General features: G+C 40.4%; 8 protein-coding genes across 8 annotated transcripts; 2 read left to right on the top strand and 6 right to left on the bottom strand.

Annotated features, from left to right (window-relative positions):
- Positions 1-77: 77 nt before the first annotated feature.
- On the bottom strand, positions 78-2,633 carry MDM20 (mitochondrial distribution and morphology; the record flags this gene model as incomplete). The annotated part of the gene is made up of 8 exons (XM_064824569.1): positions 78-540; positions 600-722; positions 779-931; positions 990-1,539; positions 1,598-1,795; positions 1,850-1,919; positions 1,980-2,116; positions 2,171-2,633. 8 exons carry the CDS (start codon positions 2,631-2,633, stop codon positions 78-80), a joined length of 2,157 nt encoding a protein of 718 aa, XP_064677505.1.
- Positions 2,634-3,563: 930 nt separating this feature from the next.
- On the bottom strand, positions 3,564-5,687 carry ATC70_005272 (uncharacterized protein; the record flags this gene model as incomplete). Its single annotated transcript, XM_064824568.1, has 5 exons — positions 3,564-4,392; positions 4,472-4,527; positions 4,613-4,828; positions 4,886-5,617; positions 5,679-5,687. 5 exons carry the CDS (start codon positions 5,685-5,687, stop codon positions 3,564-3,566), a joined length of 1,842 nt encoding a protein of 613 aa, XP_064677504.1.
- Positions 5,688-11,215: 5,528 nt separating this feature from the next.
- Positions 11,216-12,713, bottom strand: CRM1_3 (Karyopherin transporter; the record flags this gene model as incomplete). The annotated part of the gene is made up of 4 exons (XM_064824567.1): positions 11,216-11,685; positions 11,944-12,037; positions 12,246-12,450; positions 12,508-12,713. 4 exons carry the CDS (start codon positions 12,711-12,713, stop codon positions 11,216-11,218), a joined length of 975 nt encoding a protein of 324 aa, XP_064677503.1.
- An 888-nt stretch (positions 12,714-13,601) lies between these two features.
- On the top strand, positions 13,602-14,725 carry FIP1 (cleavage polyadenylation factor subunit fip1; the record flags this gene model as incomplete). The annotated part of the gene is made up of 5 exons (XM_064824566.1): positions 13,602-13,722; positions 13,809-13,865; positions 13,920-14,071; positions 14,133-14,586; positions 14,646-14,725. The coding sequence occupies 5 exons, from the start codon at positions 13,602-13,604 to the stop codon at positions 14,723-14,725; spliced, it is 864 nt and encodes a 287-aa protein (XP_064677502.1).
- Positions 14,726-14,982: 257 nt separating this feature from the next.
- On the bottom strand, positions 14,983-16,070 carry ATC70_005269 (SAP domain-containing protein; the record flags this gene model as incomplete). Its single annotated transcript, XM_064824565.1, has 4 exons — positions 14,983-15,180; positions 15,233-15,332; positions 15,392-15,669; positions 15,726-16,070. 4 exons carry the CDS (start codon positions 16,068-16,070, stop codon positions 14,983-14,985), a joined length of 921 nt encoding a protein of 306 aa, XP_064677501.1.
- A 1,601-nt stretch (positions 16,071-17,671) lies between these two features.
- ATC70_005268 (uncharacterized protein) lies at positions 17,672-19,175 on the top strand (the record flags this gene model as incomplete). The annotated part of the gene is made up of 2 exons (XM_064824564.1): positions 17,672-18,307; positions 18,390-19,175. 2 exons carry the CDS (start codon positions 17,672-17,674, stop codon positions 19,173-19,175), a joined length of 1,422 nt encoding a protein of 473 aa, XP_064677500.1.
- A 124-nt stretch (positions 19,176-19,299) lies between these two features.
- ATC70_005267 (uncharacterized protein) lies at positions 19,300-20,515 on the bottom strand (the record flags this gene model as incomplete). Its single annotated transcript, XM_064824563.1, has 3 exons — positions 19,300-20,262; positions 20,321-20,443; positions 20,498-20,515. 3 exons carry the CDS (start codon positions 20,513-20,515, stop codon positions 19,300-19,302), a joined length of 1,104 nt encoding a protein of 367 aa, XP_064677499.1.
- Positions 20,516-20,739: 224 nt separating this feature from the next.
- ATC70_005266 (uncharacterized protein) lies at positions 20,740-22,883 on the bottom strand (the record flags this gene model as incomplete). The annotated part of the gene is made up of 3 exons (XM_064824562.1): positions 20,740-21,365; positions 21,420-22,096; positions 22,174-22,883. The coding sequence occupies 3 exons, from the start codon at positions 22,881-22,883 to the stop codon at positions 20,740-20,742; spliced, it is 2,013 nt and encodes a 670-aa protein (XP_064677498.1).
- Positions 22,884-23,344: the final 461 nt, after the last annotated feature.

Here is a 23,344-nt window from a genome sequence, read left to right as displayed (position 1 = left end):
ATGGCGGTGGGGGGGGGGTATAAAACGTGTATATACAATGCTTGCTTTATGGTAACGTTGTTGCATCTCTCCTTCTCTCATAGCCATTCTCTTGACATGTTTGGTCGTAGATCCCCTTCATCAACAATCAAATCGTCCTCTGTCACCAACACAGATCGGTCCAGCATAGATGTCTCGCTGTTTTGGTCTATGCGATCACGAATCCAGGCATCTTCTTTGAGTTCAATATCGACTTCATCCTGACTATCGCGAATAGAATCTGCCATTTGAAAGATGTCAAATGTGTCGTTCATGCAAGGTTGATTGGGATTCGAAGCGTAACTCGTTGTGAAATTGTTTAATAAAGCGGTTTCGAGTAGTTCGTTGACAAGCTCGGATGCGTCTGTGTAGTTGAGTGCTTCATGGTATTCAATGATTGCTCGGGCTGTATTTCCTTTTAGCTGGTAAATCATGCCCACCGCTGCTCGAGCATCTGCATTCTTAGGGTTGCGCGCAAGTGCGTTTTCAAAGCAACGTAATGCTCGATCGTAATTTTGAAAACTAGTGACATGTTAGAGGAGGGCGACTTGTGCATTTGCTTGACAACGATGTCCACTTACGGAGGATGGCGATAAACATGGCCCAAGTTACACCAGATCTTTTCCCAAATTGGGCTTCGTTGGCATTGACGTTTGTTCGATAATGATAGAGCAGTGTGCAAATGCTCAAGAGCGTCTTTGTATCTAGATGACTCGTATGAGCGCATTGAAAAGAGAAAACACGCCATGGCCGCACTTACAGTCCTTGCTTGTAATAATACACAGCTATTTCGTTGAACAAGAATGGGTCGTGATTGCATTTGTGGAGACTCTTGGAAAAGTATTCAAATGCCAAATTCAGCTTGTTTTGTTCCATGTATTGCATTGCAATGTTCATGTATGGCAGGTGCGATCTATGGTCAGAGTGTGGTCAGTGCACACTTTCCTGGCCTCTTTTTCTATGCTGCTTACCCAGGAATCAGTCGACTGCAAGCCATGTACGCATCAATAGCCTGGTCATGGTCCTTTTCCAGCGAGAATGAATGGCCATAGCCCAGCCACGATTGTTGAAAGAAGCGATTGATGGTCAATGCTTGGCTAAAATACCGCCTCGCCTCCAGATTCTTCTTGATGTAAAGATAGTAGAGCCCAACAGCATGCCATGACACTGCCTCGTCATTCAATCTATCCACTAATTCTTGCGCATACTCGTACAGCTCGTTCTTCATGCCCAACTCGTACAAACATGACAGGTGAAGAGGTATCGATTCTGTAAAGAATGCGTCCTGCATCTTGATCTCTTTGCAAATCTCCAAACAATCCTCATATCGGCTTTGCGAGAAATAGCCTTCTGCTACGCTGAGCTGAACATCCACACTTTTGGCGATATTATCAGAATCAGGGTCCAATCTCTTTCCGTTCAAGATGTCCTTCTTCAGTTTGAGTCCATACAAATATCGAAAGTAGCCTGAGTCTGCTCCACAGTGTTCCTCATAGGGTAGCGTCATTACAAATTCCCATTCTAACAGTAACCATCGTCAATCATACAGCTTGTTGGGATGAGCTAAATCTAACATTACCTGCTTTTTCCTCCATCATATTGTATTTAACCAGCGCCTCCAATGCATCATAGCATTTCACATCCACTTGCAATGCTTCCTTGAAACAATCTCTTGCTCTGTCGATATCCTTGTTCAGCAAATATGCTTTTCCTCGAGCATAGCACATGGCAGATTCTAGCTTGATGCATCCTTCCATTGTGTCGTCCTGAGCCATATCTGTATGCAGGAAACTGAGTACACAATCCAACATTTTATTCACTTGAAACTGACCTTTTTTCTGTGAAAAGGGATTTTTATGGCCCAAGTAGTCTAACGCATCCGAGCCGTTTTCCAAGGCAAGCTACAGATTCAATTCAGTCAATACTAGCTGGCATACACTCGCATGCTCTTGCACACTTACCGAGCACAGAGCTGCGATATATCGACATTGGACGCTTTGATTCAAGGTTTTCTTTTTGTTCAGTATCTCAAGCGCTCTTTCGTATTGTTGTTGCTGGTAATAAGACAATGCAATGTAATAAATATCATTCATTGTATCTAGGTCTGCGTCAGCTTTCAGAGATAGTGTTCATCGTTACTGTCGCAACTCACCTGTGGAAGTCATTAGCTTCTCTCCAATGAATGAAGCAGTGCCTGGTAAAAAGTTGTTCATGGCGTCTTGTCGCAATGTTCTCAGCCGATCCTCTCGAGTATGATGCTTTCCTGTAAATGAAGATTGCTCGGGAGCAAACAGGTTTTTTGAGATGCCTGATGTGCTTAGAATATGATCTGAATCGGTGGAGCCAATGCTGATGTGATCACTGACAAGCTGCTGTGTAGCTGAGAATGTTCGCATATCATCGCTTCGGTCAAAGAATGGGCTCTCACCGAGTCCTCCTCCTACTCCTCCAGATTGTCGACTATGAAAATTGATAGGTGAGGATGATAAATCGTCAAAGTCGCTGGTCAAGGGTCTTGGTGGCGTATTGATTGAACGAGAGCTGTCATAAGAAGTGTCAGCGCGAAGTGGTGTTGTCCTCGTTCGTGGCGGTGATGTTGCGTTTCTAGGATGCATGTATATGTATATGTAGAATTTCGCGCTTAAAGTCTAGCAATGAAAAGGGAGAAGGGAAGAAAAAGAGCAAAGGACAGCTGCATTTCAGTCACATATTTAAGCAAAAAGTTTGAGTTGCAGATCAGTGGAAATGTTCCATCCAAATTAGCATGATGAGTTACATACAAACAACTTTGGGTAGCTTAGCTTACTTCAAATTAGTTTGAATCAAGTGATGCACGCAATTCTTTGTCTGCGATGGAAATAAACATTTCATTTTGTTCCTGAAATTAGCACATAGCAACACAAGTAGGCATAGAATGAGCGTGAGCTCAGAAAGGACTGACTTGATGATGATCAATAGCAGCCACTTGTATGTGACAAATTGCGGCACGCATGCCTAAATCAGCAAAATGGGTCAAGATATATCTCATTCTTTATAATACTGAACGCTGAGCGTTGTGGTGTGGAATCAATCCCTGTAACTCGATTCTGAGGTGATTGCAGTCAGGTACTGCTGTTCACGCCTTTCGCCCTAATGTGAAAACACATTTGAGACCTTGTGCACTACGAGAAAGAGCCAGAGTGTGGCTCTAGGTTAAATAGGCCTACATGTTGACTGACGATATAGCAGGACACGGTTTCTCTTTAGATCTATCTTGACTGAAGGTTTGAAATAAACAACAGAACTGTGCCTCCTTGTCATTTCGCTGTTCAATCCAAAGTGAAATAGCTATTAAACTGTGCGCAACCTCAAAGCAATGATTCTGAGAGAGGAATGATCCTCGTGTATAAGATATTTATTGTGGAATTGTGATGTAGAGAGAAGGAAAAAAAAAAGAGAGAGATATTATTTGGAAATAGATGGATCGTTATATGCAATGATGTAGAGTCAACAGCTTCCTTAATAAATATTTTATCATTTCTATGTATCTTACAAAAGCGATCTATTTACAACTTGGCTTGAGCAGGAACCTCTGTCATCAACAAATCACGCAATTCATTACAAGCATCTTCAAGACATTGCTTGAATTGATAAGTGCCTCCAATGTACTTTTTGTCATGAACCTCAAGATCCTTGACGCTAGCAACGTTGAATTGAAGAGCATTGTTCTTGATCATGTAAGCACAGCCAAAACCATCATTCACAACTTGACCCCAACCGTAACCATCGAAATGTTCAGAGGACAATTGAGAAGTAGAGAGGTACCAGTGAGAAGAGTAGGCAAAGGCAGGATCAGTGAACAATGCAGGCTTGGGTTCACCAGCCTTCAAGCTGTTCTTCAAACCAAACAAATGACGATCGACGCCATGAGCATTGACAGCAGTGGCCATGTATTGACCTTGTGATTTAAGAGCAGCACGGAAAGCAGCAATCTTTTGCTCATTGGGCAAGTTGGGATCCTCCATGGCCTTGACAAAGGCAACAGATTCATCAGAGACAGTACGGGATGTCTCGGTACGACCACGCTGGAATTTACGAGTTTGACCAGATTCATAAGTAGGGCGAGATGTACCGAACATCTTGTAATAAGCAAGTTGGATGGCCATTTGAGCGAAACCATCGGGAGAGCACTTGAACTTTTTGATCAAGTTCTTACCAAATGACTGATAGGCGAGGACAGTCATCTCATGGTTGGCAATCAATTGATCAAAGGCCTTTTCAGCACTTTGAATGGAATCCTCAATCTTCTTGTTGAGTACAAAGTTGAGTTGTTGGGGTTGAGGAATGTTGGAGCGAACACTGTTGTGACCATGCTTGATCAAGTTTCTGGCAAGACTAAGAATATAAAAAGGGTATGAAATTTTCCTTTCCTGGTGATTTTGATGAATAATGCTATATAGAAGCGTGTCCTTACCCGTCACAGACGTATTCGTTCAAACGACAAGTGGCTGTACCATCCATACAAGAATGCTATGAATTCAATTATGTCAGCACAATACATCTCCAAATCACAAGATTGCATATGACGCTTGGTCATGCTAAATTAAGCACTTACCTCTCCCATGAAACCAGCTCTACCGTTCTCAAAAATGATGAATTGAAGAGGTTTGTCGAAATAACGGTTGCGACCATCACCATGCCAGCAGGCACGACACAACTCGTCACGGGTCTTGGGTGTTAAATCATCAAGACAAACAACAAATGAAGAGGTCTCGATCTTTTCCAAAGCTTGCTTGTTGAGGGGGTTGGCAGCCAACAATGCATCACGGACCTGAATCAACCTTTAATACACACATGCCAAGCACTTTTTTGAATGCCATCAACTTACATCAGTCCAAGTGTCACGATTGTCGGCAGTCAATACACCAATAGGAAGGCCTTTGATATCACCAGCTTGATCAATGACGCTTTGGAATTGTTGTTCGAGCTCCTTGGTATTGAGTTGAACACCATTGTGGACGGTATCGACAAAGTAGAACTTGTTCTTGCGGATGGCAATGATGTGAGTGTTCTTGAAAGGATCATAAGAAGCAGCCAAATCACTGGGCTTCTTGGCAATACGGCAATTGTTGAACATGTACTTGTATGAATCCATACACAAAGGCTCTCCCTTGGCATATTCCGGCTCCAGTTTGTTCTCAACGACCAGCTTCTTGAACTCGAGAGCAGCAGTGGTGATGGCAGCAGCACGTTGAGCAGGGATCTTGCGGAATTTGTCATCCTTGTAAGCAAAGAAGTAAGATACATAGACGACGACAGGATCACGGTAACCCATATAAGCTTGATCGTTCCACCATTCTTCCATCCAGTTGACAATTTCAGGGTTTTGAGCACGAGCAACAAGACGCTTTTGCAGTTCTTGGCCTAATCCACCGGGAGCCTCGAACTCCTTGACAGCTTGCTCAGTACGCTTGTATTCTTCTTCGCTCAAAAGGGGATGGACAGACTTGAGGTACTTTTGAAGTGTCTCACTGAGAGCAGGAACAGGAAGCTTGGGGAGGTTCTTTTGGTAACGCAACATAGGGCCAGCAGCGTTAGCGTCAACAGGAGTTTTAGGGTTCTGCTCGAGATATCTGTTAGTCATCTATTGCTTTCAGTGATGAAGAACTCCCCCTACTTACAGGTGCCATGTTTGATTGTGATGTCTCTTGCTTTTACAAAAAAGAAAAAAGTTGGGTAGAAAAGAAGAAGAGGAATAAATTATAGTCTCCTTAAAAACTAGTCCTGTTATAATGCTATTTTTGCGGGGTAAATCCCAACTGTCAGCATAAATCAATTGGTTATCTTTGCGTCTTGCCAGGGCAACAACGTTTTGCGTAACCTTATTAATCTGCTTTAGTCATAATTTAAGAGTTTTTTTTTTCTCGCAAGGCCAAAATGAAAATATAAATCAAAAGCAAGATTTGTTGCTTTCACAAAAAGTAAATGTTTGCTATTCTCTCTCTCTCTCTCTTTTTTTTTTTACTCCCTCTTTTAGGCGATTCATAAAAGTTTGTCGTGTGAATTAGGAGCTCGAATGTATGGCATGAAACGTCATGTACCTTTGTCTTTTTTCGTGCAAAAAAAAAACATTGTATCGGATAGCATCATTTCATATATGCTTACACACAACAAATAAACATTACGCTGAGTGCCCTGTTTGCCTCAAATGTGGATGATCCCCATACATTGGAAGCTGAATTTACATCAACAACTTCAATTTCCCACGGGCGGCATATTTACGATTTGTAATGTAGAACTGTTACGCTCCTTGGACATGGATAAAAGATGAAGAGTTGTATAGTGCTGTTGCTGTAGATCACATTGCACTTACTGTTTCTGCGCATTGCACCCGCTATTTGAGCGTTGGGAAATCGTAAACTATTTTCCATCTCATTTCTGCCATTCCGATGTGTTTCCTGCCAATAACTGGCATGCGATGAATTTCTGTGCCACTGTATTCATGCATTCTCGGGTCCCGCAGGGTTCTACATGGATTTTACAGTCTGTGCAAGCCCTGGAGGAATCAAGAAGATATAACTTGGTCAACGTTTTGACACAATTTCACTTTAGAGGAAGGGTGGAAAGCATGTTGTCTGTATGATGATCTCGTTTTGACATAGAATTTAATGTTAAATTGCTTCTTTAATTTTATTTGACATTACACTAAGCGAGCTTTGCTCACAAATGAGACATCAGTAAGCAACAATCAATTGGCAGTTTAGCATATCTACTTTGAGCACATTTGATTCTTCTTTAGCCATATACAACAGACACTTGATTCTCATTACGAAAATATCAAACAACAAAGATGAGGTTTAACTTTGCATAATTGACAGCAGGCTTCTTTTCAGGATTGACAAGGTCTGAGACCATTGTAATAGCTAAACAGCTGGCAGCAAGCATAAAGTATTATAAATAGGAAGATCTGCTGCGAGATATTGAGGGAGATGGGCACTTACTTTATTGTGAATCAATCAGTATTCATTTTAGATTTAATAATAAAACATCGTCTTACACTGCTTTTAGCCTTGCTGCTACGTTCGCATTGTATGTTATATATGTGAAGAGGTTAAAATCAGTTATCATAGTTGTTTAATTGCTTTTATTGCTGTATCAGATAACATTGCCATTAATAATGGCTGACAGTACCCTGTATACACCTTCCTTTAAAGGCCAAACAAAAGGGTTACTCCTAAGTTCAGCTTGTCTGACGTTGAGGTATATGATGCAAAAAAAAAAAAAAAAGTAAAAACTTGATTGTTTGCCGTATACAAAGGTGGACTTCAGATACGCTAGTACTATAAGATTCATACTATATAAGATATAGGCTATAGATGGCACCACGGACATGGATAGCGCTATTATAGACTTATACTTGTATTCCGACATTGACTACGGATGTTGTTTACCATATCTGGATAGGCACCAAGATTAATGCAATATGAGCTTGTTCCTTCAGATGTGCACTTCATGATCCACGCTATAAGACACATGCTTATATCCGTGATACTAGCTACAGATACTTTATGTACTACAGACTTGTACTATATATGAGATATGATGCTATAGACATGCATACGATATGCTATATATAGACATGCCATATATCCAGATACATGCTACTAGATCGATATTAATTATCCTTGCAGTGAAATCAGGTTTGAATAGATTTCACAAAAAAAAATAAAGCAATAGTAAAATACAATAGAAATCAACTGTATTTTATTTTGTGTATAAAATGAACTGAAGATCCTGGAATTGAGTAAAAAAAAAGAAAAGTATTTATACGTTTGCAACTAGCTTGTAGGATTAGTGATGATAGAGAGCAATAGGTGCTGCTATTGCGATATCTGGCAAATGTTGTTGATGTTTGATTTAAAGTGGTAATCAATGCAAGAGCACTGGTGGCCATAAGGGGTCGATTTGGGTAACCTTGATGGGCTTGAGTGAGCTATCGTCATAGCATGATTTAATATAACTTTGATGGTTAAAAGTGTGATGTTTGTTATTGAAGTCTGGAACCCTTTATCTGGGATATTGTGCAACTATGGCAGCAGGGCATAGTTGTCATATTTGAATATGCTTGTTATTGATTTGATTCTATTTGGATAAAGATACCATCACTTATTACGACCATCATGGGTGTGATTGAATACACTGTGATCAGGAGTGATTCATTCACACGATGTGCGAGATAAGCGTGCATCTTTACTTTAGTATGTTTAAATGGTTGTTGATGTACATTTGAGCGCTTTATTAATAGATTCAAATAGCATGAATTTGAATGAGTGCTATTTGATGAACTTTGGTTTTCGATTAAGTTGCGTTTGGATGGCTATTTCATTACAATCCTTATAGAAAGGATAGATCAGGGTACTTTGGATGATGCGAGTCTAACTATTCATCCAGGCAAAGCTAAATCATGATTGGCTTGCTGGAGTTGACTTTTAGCATGATTAGACATTAGTTGATCTGAGTTGACTTATTTGTCAATCTAATTAACAGAACTTTTATCCATTGTTATAGTAGTATATTATAAGAAGGATCATCTACCTGGCCAGTAGAGAGATTTCAGCTTACTTTACACCTGTCAGTTTGATAATAAAACATTCCTTTATCAAGTTGACTTTACTGTTTTTTTTTATTCTTTTTTTTCCGTGAATTTTAGTCTATCAAGCCTCAAATTCCACAGGCCGAATCAATTTTTTATAAATTTATTTTTCGAGTTTTAAATATCCTCTGCTTGTAGCTCATAAAATATACATCTTGAGCAAATTTATGGAGGGATTGTACATCTGGTGCTTTTAACCCTCACATTATAATAGATATAAAATAAGCCTATCGAATGGTCTTTGTTTTGTGCGGATCTGATGAGTATTTGTCGAAATATGGTAAAAAAAAAAGGGTATCATGCAAAATCATGGATTTTTCTTCAAAATCTACGTGTGATAGCAAACGAAAAAATTGGGTGACCTCCTTTTGATCAGGACAATATTATCAATATTTCATGATAGAATTATGCCAGAGCTTCATGCGATAGCTCATTCGATAGGAAATTTTTTGGTCTACAATGTTTAGTAATGCTTAACAAAATGTTTTGATGACAGATAGTGATTAATCTTTTGAAAACAATCAGAAAATTCCAAAAGCTATCCCACCGAATATCAGGTGAACAATACGCATCAGACACCTGATATAGATACCATTGTATTCTTCTTTAGATTCTCTACAAGTTTCATATAAGTTTGAAGGGGTGTTTACTATCAAGAAACGCGTAATCTTAAGGTCGATAGATTTCGGAACCTCATGGATCCTCATTCAGAACAATAGAAATTGAAGCTCCGTTTAGCTTTTACTGCATGTATACACCGCATAAGCATGCATTTGACCAAGCATTTTAAAAATCGGAGCGGACGAAAAGGACCATAGTATTAACTTGGTATTTTCAAATTATCTATGGATACTTGACATGTTGGAGAACCTTGCGTTTAAGATTAGACAGCTGCAGCTTGTTTTGTTTGATAATAACAAGATTTGCAATTTAAGGTATGCATATTCTTCTGTTTTCGTTCATTATCTGTAGCCCATTTTTTTTTTGATTGGGTAGAGTGTTGTGTCTACTTTTGGATTAAATGCCTGCTATTCACATGGTACTTTATTGGTAACCATGTCTGGTATACCTATGGTATGAAAGCTAGCCATTTACACATGCGTAAAGGATTATTATTCTCTTTTTTTTATTACTCTTGTTTATATACAATCGGCGTTTCATATTCATCGTTATCTTTTGCTATGTACCTTTTGCAGAAGAAACTCGCCTTATCGTTACCAGCATTTATTTCTTAGAAACTTTACTTGCTAGATAGAAAGCTTTAGGTACTGAATCAATTGCAAATGCTGAAAATTGCTGGCTTCAGAAAACCGATCATTTGGATCAAGAATTTCATGCAAATAAAAAAGGTACATTTTGATTGGCTGCTATTAATGATCAATTCAGGTACACTGATTTAATTAATTTACAAAATCGCAACGACTGCAAGAGATGGCAAGCAAACAGAGACAATCGTACAATACTGGGTAAAGAACTGATGTACAAGGAAAAAACAAACCATCACACTACTGCTTCGAAGGCTGATGCTTAAATACTAATTTGGCTAAATGGTTCAGTAGTAAGGTTGTTTGCGTAACAAATCAACAACAATGAAACATCCTGTCGGTCAGATGCACCATTCGACTGTTGAAGCGGTTGAATTTTTTCTTTTTCAAAAATCAGAGATCAAGTATATGCGTCTATGATGATTTTTAAGGTTGGTAAATAAATGAGATGTAAGAACAACGTTTTCTTGTGACATGTGGCAAATATTTGGCTTGTAACATATTACACAAAACTCCAACGAATCTTTGCGTGTTACGTACATCTTTTTGACTGACATCTTCCGCTTTCAACGCTTTACACAATGTAAATGTTTACTGCATCTCTATGCTTGTATGTAAGCAAGACAGCTAAAATGCCATTTCCAGTCAAGATAAACAATGTGCTAGGTTGTGCGATTATACAGTCGATGCACACACAACTCCTTTTTCCTGAACAAACTTGCCAGTTACCTGACTGTGCTTCGCTTGCCGTTACATAGTAATACCCAAATGAGAATAATAAGAGGTTGTTTAATGACATGTTGGAATGACCAGACATGTATCTATGGTGGCAAACACAGATGTAGTGAAAGAGAAAAGGAAGCACCTTGATAATTAAACATCAACAATGTCCAACATTTGAAGTGATGATAAACCTTTGAAATGCATAGCATGTGTATATATATATATATATAAATTTTAATAAGGAAAGGAGGCCCGAGTAGCAGGGGGTCAAACTAAAGCTGGGGGAGGTAGCAATTTATGTGTAGCGATGGAGAGGACGAGGAGAAACATGATGAAGTGAGGAGTGTAATAGATGGAACAATGATAATCTAAAATATATATATCGTAATCTTGATTGATTTAATGTGGTTCTCACTTCATGGCAAGTGTTTGTAGGTTATATAGATAGCGTGTAGTTGTAACAATGAGTCGTAAAGACAAAGTTATGATATAGGTGTTGTGTGATAGTATAATATATATTAAGGTTTATGTGGCCATGATAGAGCCGCCTTAAACAAGAATCCGCTGGTTGATATCATTACGCTGTTGTCGTTGTTGAGGTGGTGGAACGATAGGGCCACCAATCACGTCTTCCGTCCTGCGGCAATTCCTCAAACTCATAAGGGGGATATATCATATTTGTATTGCTATTACTATTGGCATAGGTTGTTAAAGATGCTGCTGGTTGATGATTGTGCTGAGATTGCGATTGGTGATAGTATGGCTGTTGTTGCTGTGGCCGCTGCTGCTGCTGCTGCTGCTGCTGCTGCTGATACTGTACAAAAGAGGGTCGATGATGAGAGTAAGATGGATATTGATGTTCACTGACGGCAGATGGAGAAGTTGCTACATCATCATTTCTGGGAGAACTCGCTTCACCGTCTTCGGCAGAATCTGTCGTGCTTCTTGATTCATAATCAGAGTACACTAGATTGGGTGTATTACTGCCATTGTATGGTTGCCTTGCGAGTGTGAGATCACGATCGGCTTCTTCATTCGTGGCACCACCTACAAACGAGCGTAATCAGACGTCGTTAAGGAAACAATGGTAGAAACGATATAAAAATCATGGTTAGATGTATATATATATATATGTGTGAAAAAAAGGATATCAATTGTGTAGAGTCTTTCAGGCGGAACCCAGTATTCGTCACATTCTTGACCAGCATCCGTACGTTGAGTTTTTACTGTGATATGTACATGCATAAATATAACCAAATGTTAGTAGACTGTATGTGTGGTTACTATTTTGAACAGTTTGTTTACATTGTACGTTCAATTGTCCTAATTCCTGTTCAAGTCTTGTGATCTTGTTTTGCACATTTTGAACAAGATCTGAGCGTACCTTTTTCCTAGCAAACTACATCAATGTGTGTGTATATTAGCTACCATTTCTAGATACAAAAGTGTGCAACGTTGTACTATGAGAGAAAGGGTTTTCCTCTCCCATTTGAAAGAGGGGTGGTGCGGGGGAGGAGGAGGAGGAGGGGGGGGGGAGAAATTTCATTACAAAGTGATGTGTAAATCATCTCACTTGGCCTTTCGAAAAGGGAAACAGATATACTTACATAGAAATCATTCCAAGCTTGCTTTTTCTGAGCAGCGAACCAATCATGGATGGATTGACGTTCAAGCCTTTGCCAGTTCTCTATTTTTTGTAGACGTTCAAGCTTTGATTGATCGAGCTCTTTCATCAGGCTGGTGTACTCGGGATGCTGGGTAGCATCGATTTTACCTAGAGACAATGATTCATTGTCCTTGTCTGCTTGTTGACTAATTGAGCAAAGTAAATTAGACAATCCACATGTAATACAACATATCAAACGTTACATTTCATCGTCTAGGCCATTGTCATGATGCTGTTCTTCCTTTTGTTGTTTTTTCGATCGCATGTCATGATCCACATCCTTCTTACCAGGCTTTTGCTTCTTTTTCTTTATAGCAGAAGACTTTGTCTTTTGCAGCATGTTATCATTGGAGGCTGTGGCAGCCTTTTTAATGGAGGATCTGCTACTACGAGTAACTGAGGAGGTCATTTTTCTGTGTTGCAGTGATGTGAAAAGAAAAAAGAAATAGGGGGAGCGACGGAAGTGTGAATTATGTGTGTTTGTGTGAATGCAGTATAAGAATTCAGTACTTCAGTACGTTTTGATTTTGCAAGAAAAGAAAAGCAAAAGGGGAAGGAAAAGATGCAATAGCCACACTGATTCTAACTTTAAATAGCGTTGGGTTAGAAATGGTCGTTTGTTGATGATGTGTCACAGGCCAGCAGAAAGTCAACCACAACAACACTGCTCTCCTCGTCCTCTTCTTGCGCTCCTTCCCGAACAGGCTTCCGTGTTGACGACAGGCTAATGTTTGATGTCACAGTCATTCAGCATGCATCATGGCGAGAGTCTATAGCTGTAGTCGTTGCTGTTCAATATCGATGAATGAGCAGTGCATATAGTAGTTTAAGGAACATGAGTCGTCTGTTTTTTTTTTTTTTTTTTTTTTTTTTATTTTTTTTACCAAGTTGAAATTGATATTTTGCTCATGGATGATGGTTGAATATTGATCAAATGCCTAGTTGAGCAAGTGATGATTCATTCGAGAGACATGCCATCACTTTCGGCTAATTTTTCATGTCCAATCATTGGTATTTACGGTAGTCAATTGATACTATGCAAATCCATAAGATCATCCTTCGTTTATCATTCATGATTCCCTTTTTGCCTTGATACACACATATGTGTGTATCACCCCCATTTTTGAAGGACAACGAGTCACTGGACAACCAAAAAGTTTGATCCGGCTCAATTAAACTCATCAAATGTCAGGCCAACATCTAACCTGCGCACCCCAGTTTTCAGTGCATGGCATTTCAAATTTCTTGTCCCTGGTTTTCTTTTCATCCTCTTTCTTTCTTTCTCTCTCTTTCTCAAATGTCTTTAGCAAGATCCTTATTACGTCCCATTGGCAGATGCGTTACTCCTCGCCGTTCATTCCATTCGACTGCAGTATTCCGAGCCACAGCTGAGCAACAAGAGGAAGCAGCTACACAACGTAAGTGGCTGAATTGACACAATTTGACATCAAAACCCCACCCCCTGCTGGGACTCACCTATTAACATGTTGTGTCTGATTGTTAGGCGCTGAACGTACCATGACACGTTTTTGGAAACGTGCTGGTATCAAAGAGGATAAGGGTAAATGATGCATCATTCATTGAATTTTGAAACAATCTAATATTTCCTGTTTAGACAATGTAACTGTTGTTCTCGATCAACGTAACTTGAGAACACCCAGTAAACACATTGTGCAGTTTCCTAAAAAGCAAAGAGAACTCGCCTTATTGACAGCTGCTGAATGGGATGCTCAAACAAAGAATTTGAAGGCTCATACATTACCTCTGGTACGGACTCATTTTTATGCATACATGTCGATAGACATCCATCTCACTGTGTATGCTGTAGACTTCCATTGTTGCCCGTGCTATCGACGCATTTGATCCTGTACACGCTGAAGATCCTACTGTCAGAACAGCTGTTATCGACAAACTCATGCTCTACTTTGATACCGACGCCATTTGTTATCATGAAGAATTTCCAGAGATTTTAACCCAACTCCAAGACTCATACTGGAAGCCCATTATCCATTGGGCCGAGAGCACCTACAATGTCAAAATCAACACAACCACAGACATCTTTGCTGTTACTCAACCTGACGAAACCAAAGCTAAATTCAGAGCCATTATCGATCAAATGGGCCCATTGGAATTAGCAGCCTTCGAGAAGGCTGTCATGAGCTCAAAGAGTTTCTTGATTGGATTTGCGCTTGTGCATAAGGGCATCACTGTCGAGCATGCCGCACAAGCTGCTCATGTCGAAATGAATGCTCAAATGGATAGATGGGGAGAAGTCGAAGACAGTAAGTTGAGCTTGCCCTGGCTGAATGATGGTTCTGTGATATTCATGTGAGCTTTATAGGTCATGATGTTGAGCGTGAATACATTAGACAAACACTTGGCTCTGTAGCGATTACATTGATGGACAAACATCAAGGTTAACCTGTCATTTTACCCGTGGATACGTCAAAAACTTGTAATATAGTAATAAATTTCATCATCTCTGAGTAGAAAGAGTCGTGCTTTTTGATCCAACATGTGCTATTTGGCATACTTCAGCAAGCATTGGACCTGCTTTCAACAAGAGCTATCAAACCGAAACCCTAGTATGATGGAATGAAAGCCTTTTTTTTTTTTTTTTTTTTTTTTTTTTTTTTTTTTTTTTTTTTTTTTATTGCATAGCCATCAAACAAGGACGATTAGAAAAGGGATGGCTTATGGTTTACACACAAGAGCCTCATAATATCAGACATAGTAACTACCCCAATGACATTCTTTGATTCATTGGAATCCAGAATCCAAACACGATGCGTATCTTCTCTCAACATAATAGCAAAAACGTCTTTTAGAGTAGCATCAGGAGTTGCAGTGCTAGGAGTCAAGTAATCAGACGTATACTATAGTCAACATGTTCAGTACAAACAAGCCATAGACAGCTCACTCTATTACCTTGATGTATTCCTTGCAAGTCAAGGTCAACTGATCAATGTGCTCCAAATTAGCACTAGGTAAATCTTCGACACATAAATCGCCCTCAAATTTGCCATGCCTAATCAAATATGCCATGAATACTAGCTTGCATGCCAAATCGCCTGTATAAAAACTCACACATCAATCACAGGAACACCACTTAAATTCTTTTCAGCCATCATGCGATAGACCTGTATAGCTGTTTCCGTGTCGGCAGCCATAACCACCTTTTGCTTTTGAATAAGGTTCAAATCCTGTACACGACCGTCTAAATCAAGTAAGCCGGCAACGGAATCTGGATGGTTGATAATATGTCGGATGATGTCCGTCTGAGACAAAATCCAAGGCTTCTTCAGTTCATCGTCAAATTGAACAACCAAAGCCCGGTGCTTTCCATTAGAGAAAGCGCGTAATGTCTGTCCACAGTGATGGTGAGTCTACGGTAGTTGCCATGCCAATGGGAAACGCTTACCTCAATCAGCTTATCTTTGCGATCCACTTTGTGGATGCGATAGCTTTCTCTGTCGGTATCCAATCCCAACACATTTTCAACAGGGTCATCCAGCCTCAACTTTTCCTTCTCGATAGTAGCAGTGCTTTCACCAACCAAATAGAGCAAAATGTCAAAGAGATTGACAATACTGACCACCTCGGTATTGTTGTGAGAAAAGACAGGCAAGGATGTGATCTTGTTGTGCTGCATTTTAGAGAGTGCCGTTTGAATGGAAACAGTAGGACTGACCGCGATCAACGCAGGCTTGGATTCGGCAAGACTCAAATCAATGGGCCTGAGATCTGTGATAATACATGAAGACATTGATGGTATAATAATAATAATAATAAGTTATCAACTAAAAGAAAGAACGAAAATACCGTTTCTCTCTTTCTTGTCTTTCATTTTATTTAGTCACACGCATGAATGCATGAATTCAGCCGCCATAACAATAGTGACTCAGAAGCCTTTTACTTCAACGCCGAGGATGGGAAACCGGCATGCTGTATGGTATGGTGTGTATAGTAGCTGAGTGATGATACCAACATCATACTGAATCCATCGACATTTGCATATGGCACAAACATCTTGTCGTGTGCATTTAGGATCTAAACCGGGCATGTTTATTTGTATCTAAATATGCATCCATCGTGCCATTTATTTCTTCTAGATAGAGAGCTGTTCAGTGTAGCTTGACCAGCAGGAACAACAGCACTTGTGTACAGTAAAGTCTTAGAATGTGTGTATATTCTAAAACAAAGAATGAGAAGAAGAATAAAGCGGAGCCATAGTCATCCAGGACACAACGTAATGCTCATCTATTTATAAACCATTTGATCAAACCTTCAAGCCAGTGCTCCAGCTTTTAAATTGACATTTGCTCAAGACAGCACAGCCATTCAGATGATAAGCAATCTCTCTCAGAATGCGATCAAGTATGCGATAATGTGGGGTGGCTGTATAGTGTACTATGGTAAGGGAACAGGCCCTCGCATGCCTCTCAGGGGTAGATGGTATGACAAAATTTCATCATTTGAACGCACGGAACTTGCATGTTCATCTGTTACATCACTCTCACCATGATAGAAGCCAGTTCCTGTAGTGCGAAAGACAAGTAGCCAAGCAGCGAGCTTCAGGAAGTGAGAATGATTCGAGATACTACACAGGATTTTTACCTTGAATAGCCTCTACTCCTACATTGGGTGGTTATGCCAATGCATTGCATGTGCAATCGCCAGCCAATATTTTCACTAGTGCACTATCCGTAGCATCGTTCCAAGATGTTGTTGTGTGATTCTGTATTTGGCTCTTCCAACTCTATCTACCCCGTCTTTTCTCATCAGGAACACCATGCATCTTTAGTACAGTTTGACAAATCAACCCTCTTCTTAAACTATAAGTTTGCACTCCATGCATTTTATTGGCTGTGGATGTATAATCAATTCTACTGGATAGGAAACACTAATCCCCATTAGTCGGTCCTCCCCCATTGTTTGAGTCGATTTCATGTTCAACATTTGATTCTTATGAATGATTAATAGTTACTGCCCCTCTTATTGTTCGGATAAAGTCGTGATATCAAATAGAATACACTGTTGTTCTTACCAATCACCGTGCCAAATCAAGGTAGTATGATTGTTAAACCGGCACTTTTTTGTTGTGTTTGATGTCTGCCTCAAATTAAGAAACCTTGTTAAGAAAAAAATTTGAAAAAGCGTTTTATATCTCTTCTAAACATTTCCTTTGCTTCTTCTTCCTCTTCCTCTTCCTTCTTTCTTTCTTCTCAATAGCTTCCATATTTCTAATAGACAAGCTACTTTGCTAGACATTGGAAATCACTTTTTTCGTCTCTCTCTCTCTCTCTCTATATACATATACCTTACACAAAGTAGACCAGAAAAAAAAAAAAAAAAAAAAAAAAAAACATGGAAAATTTATTGACTATCCAGCCCCAAGCTGTGCTTCGACATGATGAGGGCATGGATCTCGAAGAGTTCTTTAGAGACAACTTGGAGCCATTGATGAAAAAGTTCAAATATAGACTCTCACAGTTTGAAAGTGCAGTTGTCAGCAGTGAATCAATTCAAAATTACACAGTGTCAAAAGTCAACAAAGCCTATCTTTTGCTCGAAAGTCTCGGCCAAGAATGGGACGAACGTCGACAAAAGGCCTTGGAAGCCAGAAGAAGAATATTGCAAGAGCTTGATGTCAAGAAATGCGGCGACGATGATAAATCCACCTACTACATGATGACACCGCCTGATCTTTTGAGTGCCATGATGGAGCTCTCCAAGAAATACCATGAGCTGGAAATGGACAGCAACGGTGAAATGATCGATAACACAATTGATGCGTTTATGCTCAAAATGGAAGAATTAGACGGCAAAATATCAGACGCTCTCGGCCGTGCTGATAAAATGCGTGAGCGAGTAGAAGAGAAATTGATGGTGGTGGCAGGTGTCGCTAATGATCACATTGACAAGCTGAAATATGCCATGTCTTTTGGCTCGAATCGCTTGCTCATGTACGATGAACTTCCAGGCCCTTGGCAAAGCAATGAGGTATATGGTATATTACAGCTAATGTAATACTAAATTAAACCTTATGTTCCAAGTGTATAGCTAACACACACCATCTCTTTAGTATATCCGAACTGGATACCGCTTTTTAGATTCAGCGGCTGATTGCTGGTACTCTCTCTTCTATGTTCACAACGAAACAGGCAACATTTGGACACATCTCTTGGGCTTCGTGGCTCTATTCAGCGTGGGCGTCTATGAGCTCTTCTTTTCCGAGCTCATGACGAGTATTCCTGTCCAGGATAGATTGATCTTTTTGGTCTTTTTCTTGGCTGCTTGTAAATGTTTAATGTGTTCTACTGTGTGGCACACTTTATCCGGCATCAATAATCTAAAAGTCTACCGTCAAGTCGCTTGTCTAGACTATGTGGGCATCTCTGTACTCATTTGCGCAAGTATCATGCTCTGTGAATACTATGGTTTCTATTGCAATGATGCCGTTCGCAACACGTATATGACTGCAACCACTTCATTGGCCGTCATTGGTGTCAGCATGCCATTCCAAGCTTGGTTCGATAAGCATGAGCGTAGATGGCTTCGCATTGCCTTTTTCATTGCATTAGCCTCATCAGGTGCTATTGTCATTGGCCATCTTGCTGTCATGCGTGGTGCAATTGAAACGTTTACTTGGTTGGCGCCCGTTTTCAAATCGATTGCCTGCTATCTTGCAGGTGTCATTCTTTATGGAAATCAGTTTCCAGAGAGATTTTGGCCAGGCAAATTCGATCATTTCGGCCACTCTCATCAATTCTGGCATCTCTTTGTCTGTGGTGGCATTTGGTTCCATTATCAAGCAGCGCTTCAATTTGCATCCAACCGTGAAATCTTTGGTCAATGCCTACTCATTTAACTTATTTTCTAATAATAATATAGCCATGATATCCCTTGTGTCCTAATACAACATAAACACTCTTCTTGCATGTAACACTACTTGTTTTATTTCAGTCTATTTTTTTTTTTTTTTTTTACACACATCAGATCAAAGATATTCTCGTGCGAACTAGACCGCCTCTAAAGTTTTTCATGGGTTGAGGTACTTGCTGTAGTCTTCTAAATGCTTCGTGAATGTGTTCTGCTAGTAAAGGCGTTTGCTCTGTGCTTGGTAAAGAGAACAATCCGTTACAGAATGAGTCTGGTGATCCAGGTGTTTCAACCTTGTCCTCCTCATCTGAATGACTGTCATCTTGTTGAGGTGTTGAGACGGTACCGTCAGCTGCTGTTGCAATGATGGCTGCCGTCGCTGCTGCTGGTGTCGATGATGCTTCCATTGCGTTGTTTGTTTCCTCCTCTTCTCGCTTTCGTTTCAGTTGTGAGCTACCCAGAGACACTGGCTCACCTTCCTTTTTGCCAGCCGCTTCCATCAAATCACGCTTGATGCTAATGGCTGTCATTGTCAATTTCGACACCATTTCATATGTCAAAAAACCCAAACTGTCCACAATATCGTCGTTAGGCTTGACTTCGACAAACGAACTCATGTTGGCCCACTCTCGAAATCGCTTTCCTTTGCGATAGGTAAACGATGCCTGTCTACACTCGGAATAATGAACATACTCTTCGCGTGTCATGGCTCTTGTGATATCATCCGCATCTTTCAGTCGCTGTATAGAATCGTTGTAAGCTTCCAGCTCATCTTCGTCCTCTGATTCATCGTCTCCTCCATTGATGGATTTTGTAATGACATCTGAAAATTGATTGACCAGCTCCCAAGGTAGCTTGATGATGCTGCGATGAATCTTTCCAGTGTTGGTTTCCTCCACTACGTCTTCCACTTGATCTCCAGACGCATCTTTGGCATTCTTGCGTACATCTTTCCAACTCAAAAAGGACCGCAATCTATTCACCTTGGCACGGTCATGTCGCATTAGAAAGATCAAGTCTTCAGCACTGAGGTAGCGTGAGTTTCGTCTACTTGCTTGGGCTGCTGCCTGGATAATCTGTGGACCGTTCGAGTGTGAGTGAGCGTCGCTGATGTATATAAGAGATGATACGTACAATTTCTATCACTTGGGATCGAACAATGTCCTCCACTAGAAGTGTTGCTTCCTGTAGAGGATCAGCTACCTCTCCAAACACAAACATCATTTGCTGAATTTCGCTTTGGAAACGATATTTTGACTCATTGGTCCTGTGAATACACTTGTTTGCAACCATTCATTACAATGTACTTACTTTTTTGGCTTCAGTCATTGTAAAGGAGCGTTATGTATAAAAGTTATGTACAGTTGTGAAAGAAAAAAAAATGTTTATTGGCCTCTCTGCAAGCCTATACTATTTTCATCAGCCAGAACTGGACAGCCAATCAATCTATGGCAAACTTGAAGTCATTTTTTTGTACAGGTACAGTTTGACAGTGCCATATCAATCAGTGAGAGAAAGAGAGCTTAGATTTAACGCATCCTTTATTTAATTATTTATGTGGAAGAGGGAGCGGCAGTTGGAGCAGGCACAACGGGGTTAGATGAAGGGTCGGTAGGTGTAGTAGGTTGTTGTTGTTGTTGAGGGGCAGCAGCAGGAGGTGGCGGATTCAGTTTGGATTCAATCTTATCTACAATAGCAGCTGCCTCCACTTTGCCAAATTCAGTGTCAATGGTAGCATACTGATCTAATGGCGTATCCTTCTTTTCGAGGTTATCATTCCTTCTCTCCATCGTTTGCTGCACCACTCTCCAAGCACCACGAGTCAAATGATTTGCCTTTTGTTCAATCTCACTGACCAGATCTACATCGTCATCCTCGTCTAAAAAGTCCCATATACTCTTCATATAAGCTTCACCACGATCATCACCGTACAAGGGATAAATATAAGAGGCATCCAATGCTGTGTAAAAGGCACCTGGCGGCTGGCCGCCCAATGTAGTGAATGGTCCGTAATCACAGAAATGAGCTGAATGCACCAAATGCTTGTTGTGAAAAAAGTCGTCTGTGGAATGTCGGTTCAAGAAAAAAGCAGATGGTAAAGCTGCAGGATTGGCAATGGTGAGCTGAGGCGGGTCAGCGAATGGATGCTCCTTGGGCAGTAATGTATCCAGATCAGACACTATATAAGCGAGTCAATAAAGCATGAACCATATCAAGTGCCTCTGCACATTACCTCCTCCCACAGTGTGCAATGAACCATCAGGGCCGTATAAAACACCCGTGTCTGCCACCTTCTTCTTCTTCTTTTTATAAGGCGATGTCAATGAACGTATAGGTGTCATGGCGCGGGAGCTAGCAATATCCACACTAGTTTCCCTTGTATGTATTTCTGACCCTTGTCTGCTCTGTTTTCTCAGTGCCGGTATGCTACTATCAATGCCCATGATATCCACATCCTCTTCCTTGACGCCAAATGACTCTTTACGTTTTGAAAATGAGATGGACATTTTTCTACTGCTGCCAGTGTCCTCACTTGCTGCTGCTGCTGCTGCCGGAGATGCTTTGACAGCGGTTGCATTGGCTTTGGCGATAGCAGTGGCCTCTGCAGCAAGCGCAGCTTGATTTAACTTTTCTTCTTCAATCTGTTTTGCTGCACGATCAATTAGTTTCATACCGAAATCATGTAGCTTGTCTGCACTCTTCCAGTAGATGGTTTCTCGCGAATTGTAGATTTTTGCGTTGGAGATGATCAACTCAAAATCATGACGAAAATCCTCTCCAGTCTGGTATTTCCCTGCTTCAATGTTTTTGCGCATCGTGGAGAAATCCATAGGCACTTTGATCACCTTTAGATAATCGGGTACCAGCTTTGGGTCCACAGGTTCCAAAAAGAAGCCATACGCGTCTCGTCTGAAAAAAAAAAAAAAAAAAAAAAAATATCAATCGAGTGAGTTGGCTTGATACAAACTGTCAAATTGTTTTCCTACTTTTGAATGTTGTCTAGTAACTTGGTGAGAATGGATTTCGTGTCTTTCTTGGGTACTTCAGGCACTTTGGGAGGCATGGCGGCGATGATGGCTGCAGCTTTCGCTTTGTTTGTAGGGCGACCTCTCTTTTTAGGCTTCTCTCCACTAGCAGCAGCAGTAGCAGCAGCACCTGCATTGGGCTTCATGGAAGAAGAACGTCTACCCTTCTTGTGAGAGATGGTGGTGGGGTGAGAAGGTGTAGCACTTGCCACTGACTCCAAGGGTGTAGGAGAGGCATCGTATCGATTGCGATCGCTGCTGCCTAATCTTGGCTTCTCTGTATCTGTTGGATGATAGCTCTCTGTATCGGAATCTTCCTCAGGATGTTGATAATAATCTTGATCGTTCGGTTGCTGGTCGTGTTGTAATGAGGCAAAGGGTCGTTTACCACCCACATAGACGTGCTCTTCAGGTTGTTCGGCATATTCTTCTCCATCAGAGTCATCTGCTGCTGCTTGTTTGGATCGCTTATGCTTCTTTTTATGCTTCTTTTTATGCTTCTTCTTCTTGTCTGTTGTTGTTGTTGTTGTTGTTGCTGTTGCTGTGCTAGCAGATGGTAAAGGGTTCAGTTTTAGTTTCAATTTGATAGTAGGTGTGGCCTTGGCTGATGGCTTCTCTACTTCGTCCTCTTCGGAATAGTTGATTGGAGAAAGTTCTGGGGAATACGACATTTTCGGTTTTCTTTTGTTTAATAATCCTCGTCGCTCCTTCACGCCAATTTTTTTTTTTTTTTACTAGAGAAAATCCTTTCGTCTTTTCAATAATAGAGCAAGATTATAAGGAAAAAATTCTCTCTGCTCGCCAACCAACCAAAAGAAAACTTGCACAGAGTCCAAGTGATGTCACAGCGCGGTGCTTTTTTTTTTTTTTTTTTTTTTTTTATCTTTCCAACACTGTCTCATTTTTTTCGCAACGTTCCATTTATAAAACTGATGTTTTGGGTATTAAACCATCCTGGACATATGTTAGGATTAACGTATAACTATTTTTTTTTGTTTTCCATGTCAACCAGCAATGGCAATAGAAGATGTAGTCTACATGAATAGCACTACTATTGCCAGCCAAAGCTGATTGAAGTTCCGCTCAGTTTCTCACTAAAAGTAAAAAGTTTGACCAATTTCGACTTGATTAA

Source organism: Mucor velutinosus, assembly GCF_035048745.1.
Source record: "Mucor velutinosus strain NIH1002 chromosome Unknown tig00001542, whole genome shotgun sequence".
Taxonomy (NCBI): domain Eukaryota; kingdom Fungi; phylum Mucoromycota; class Mucoromycetes; order Mucorales; family Mucoraceae; genus Mucor; species Mucor velutinosus.
This window is presented reverse-complemented; position numbering and strand designations above follow the sequence as displayed.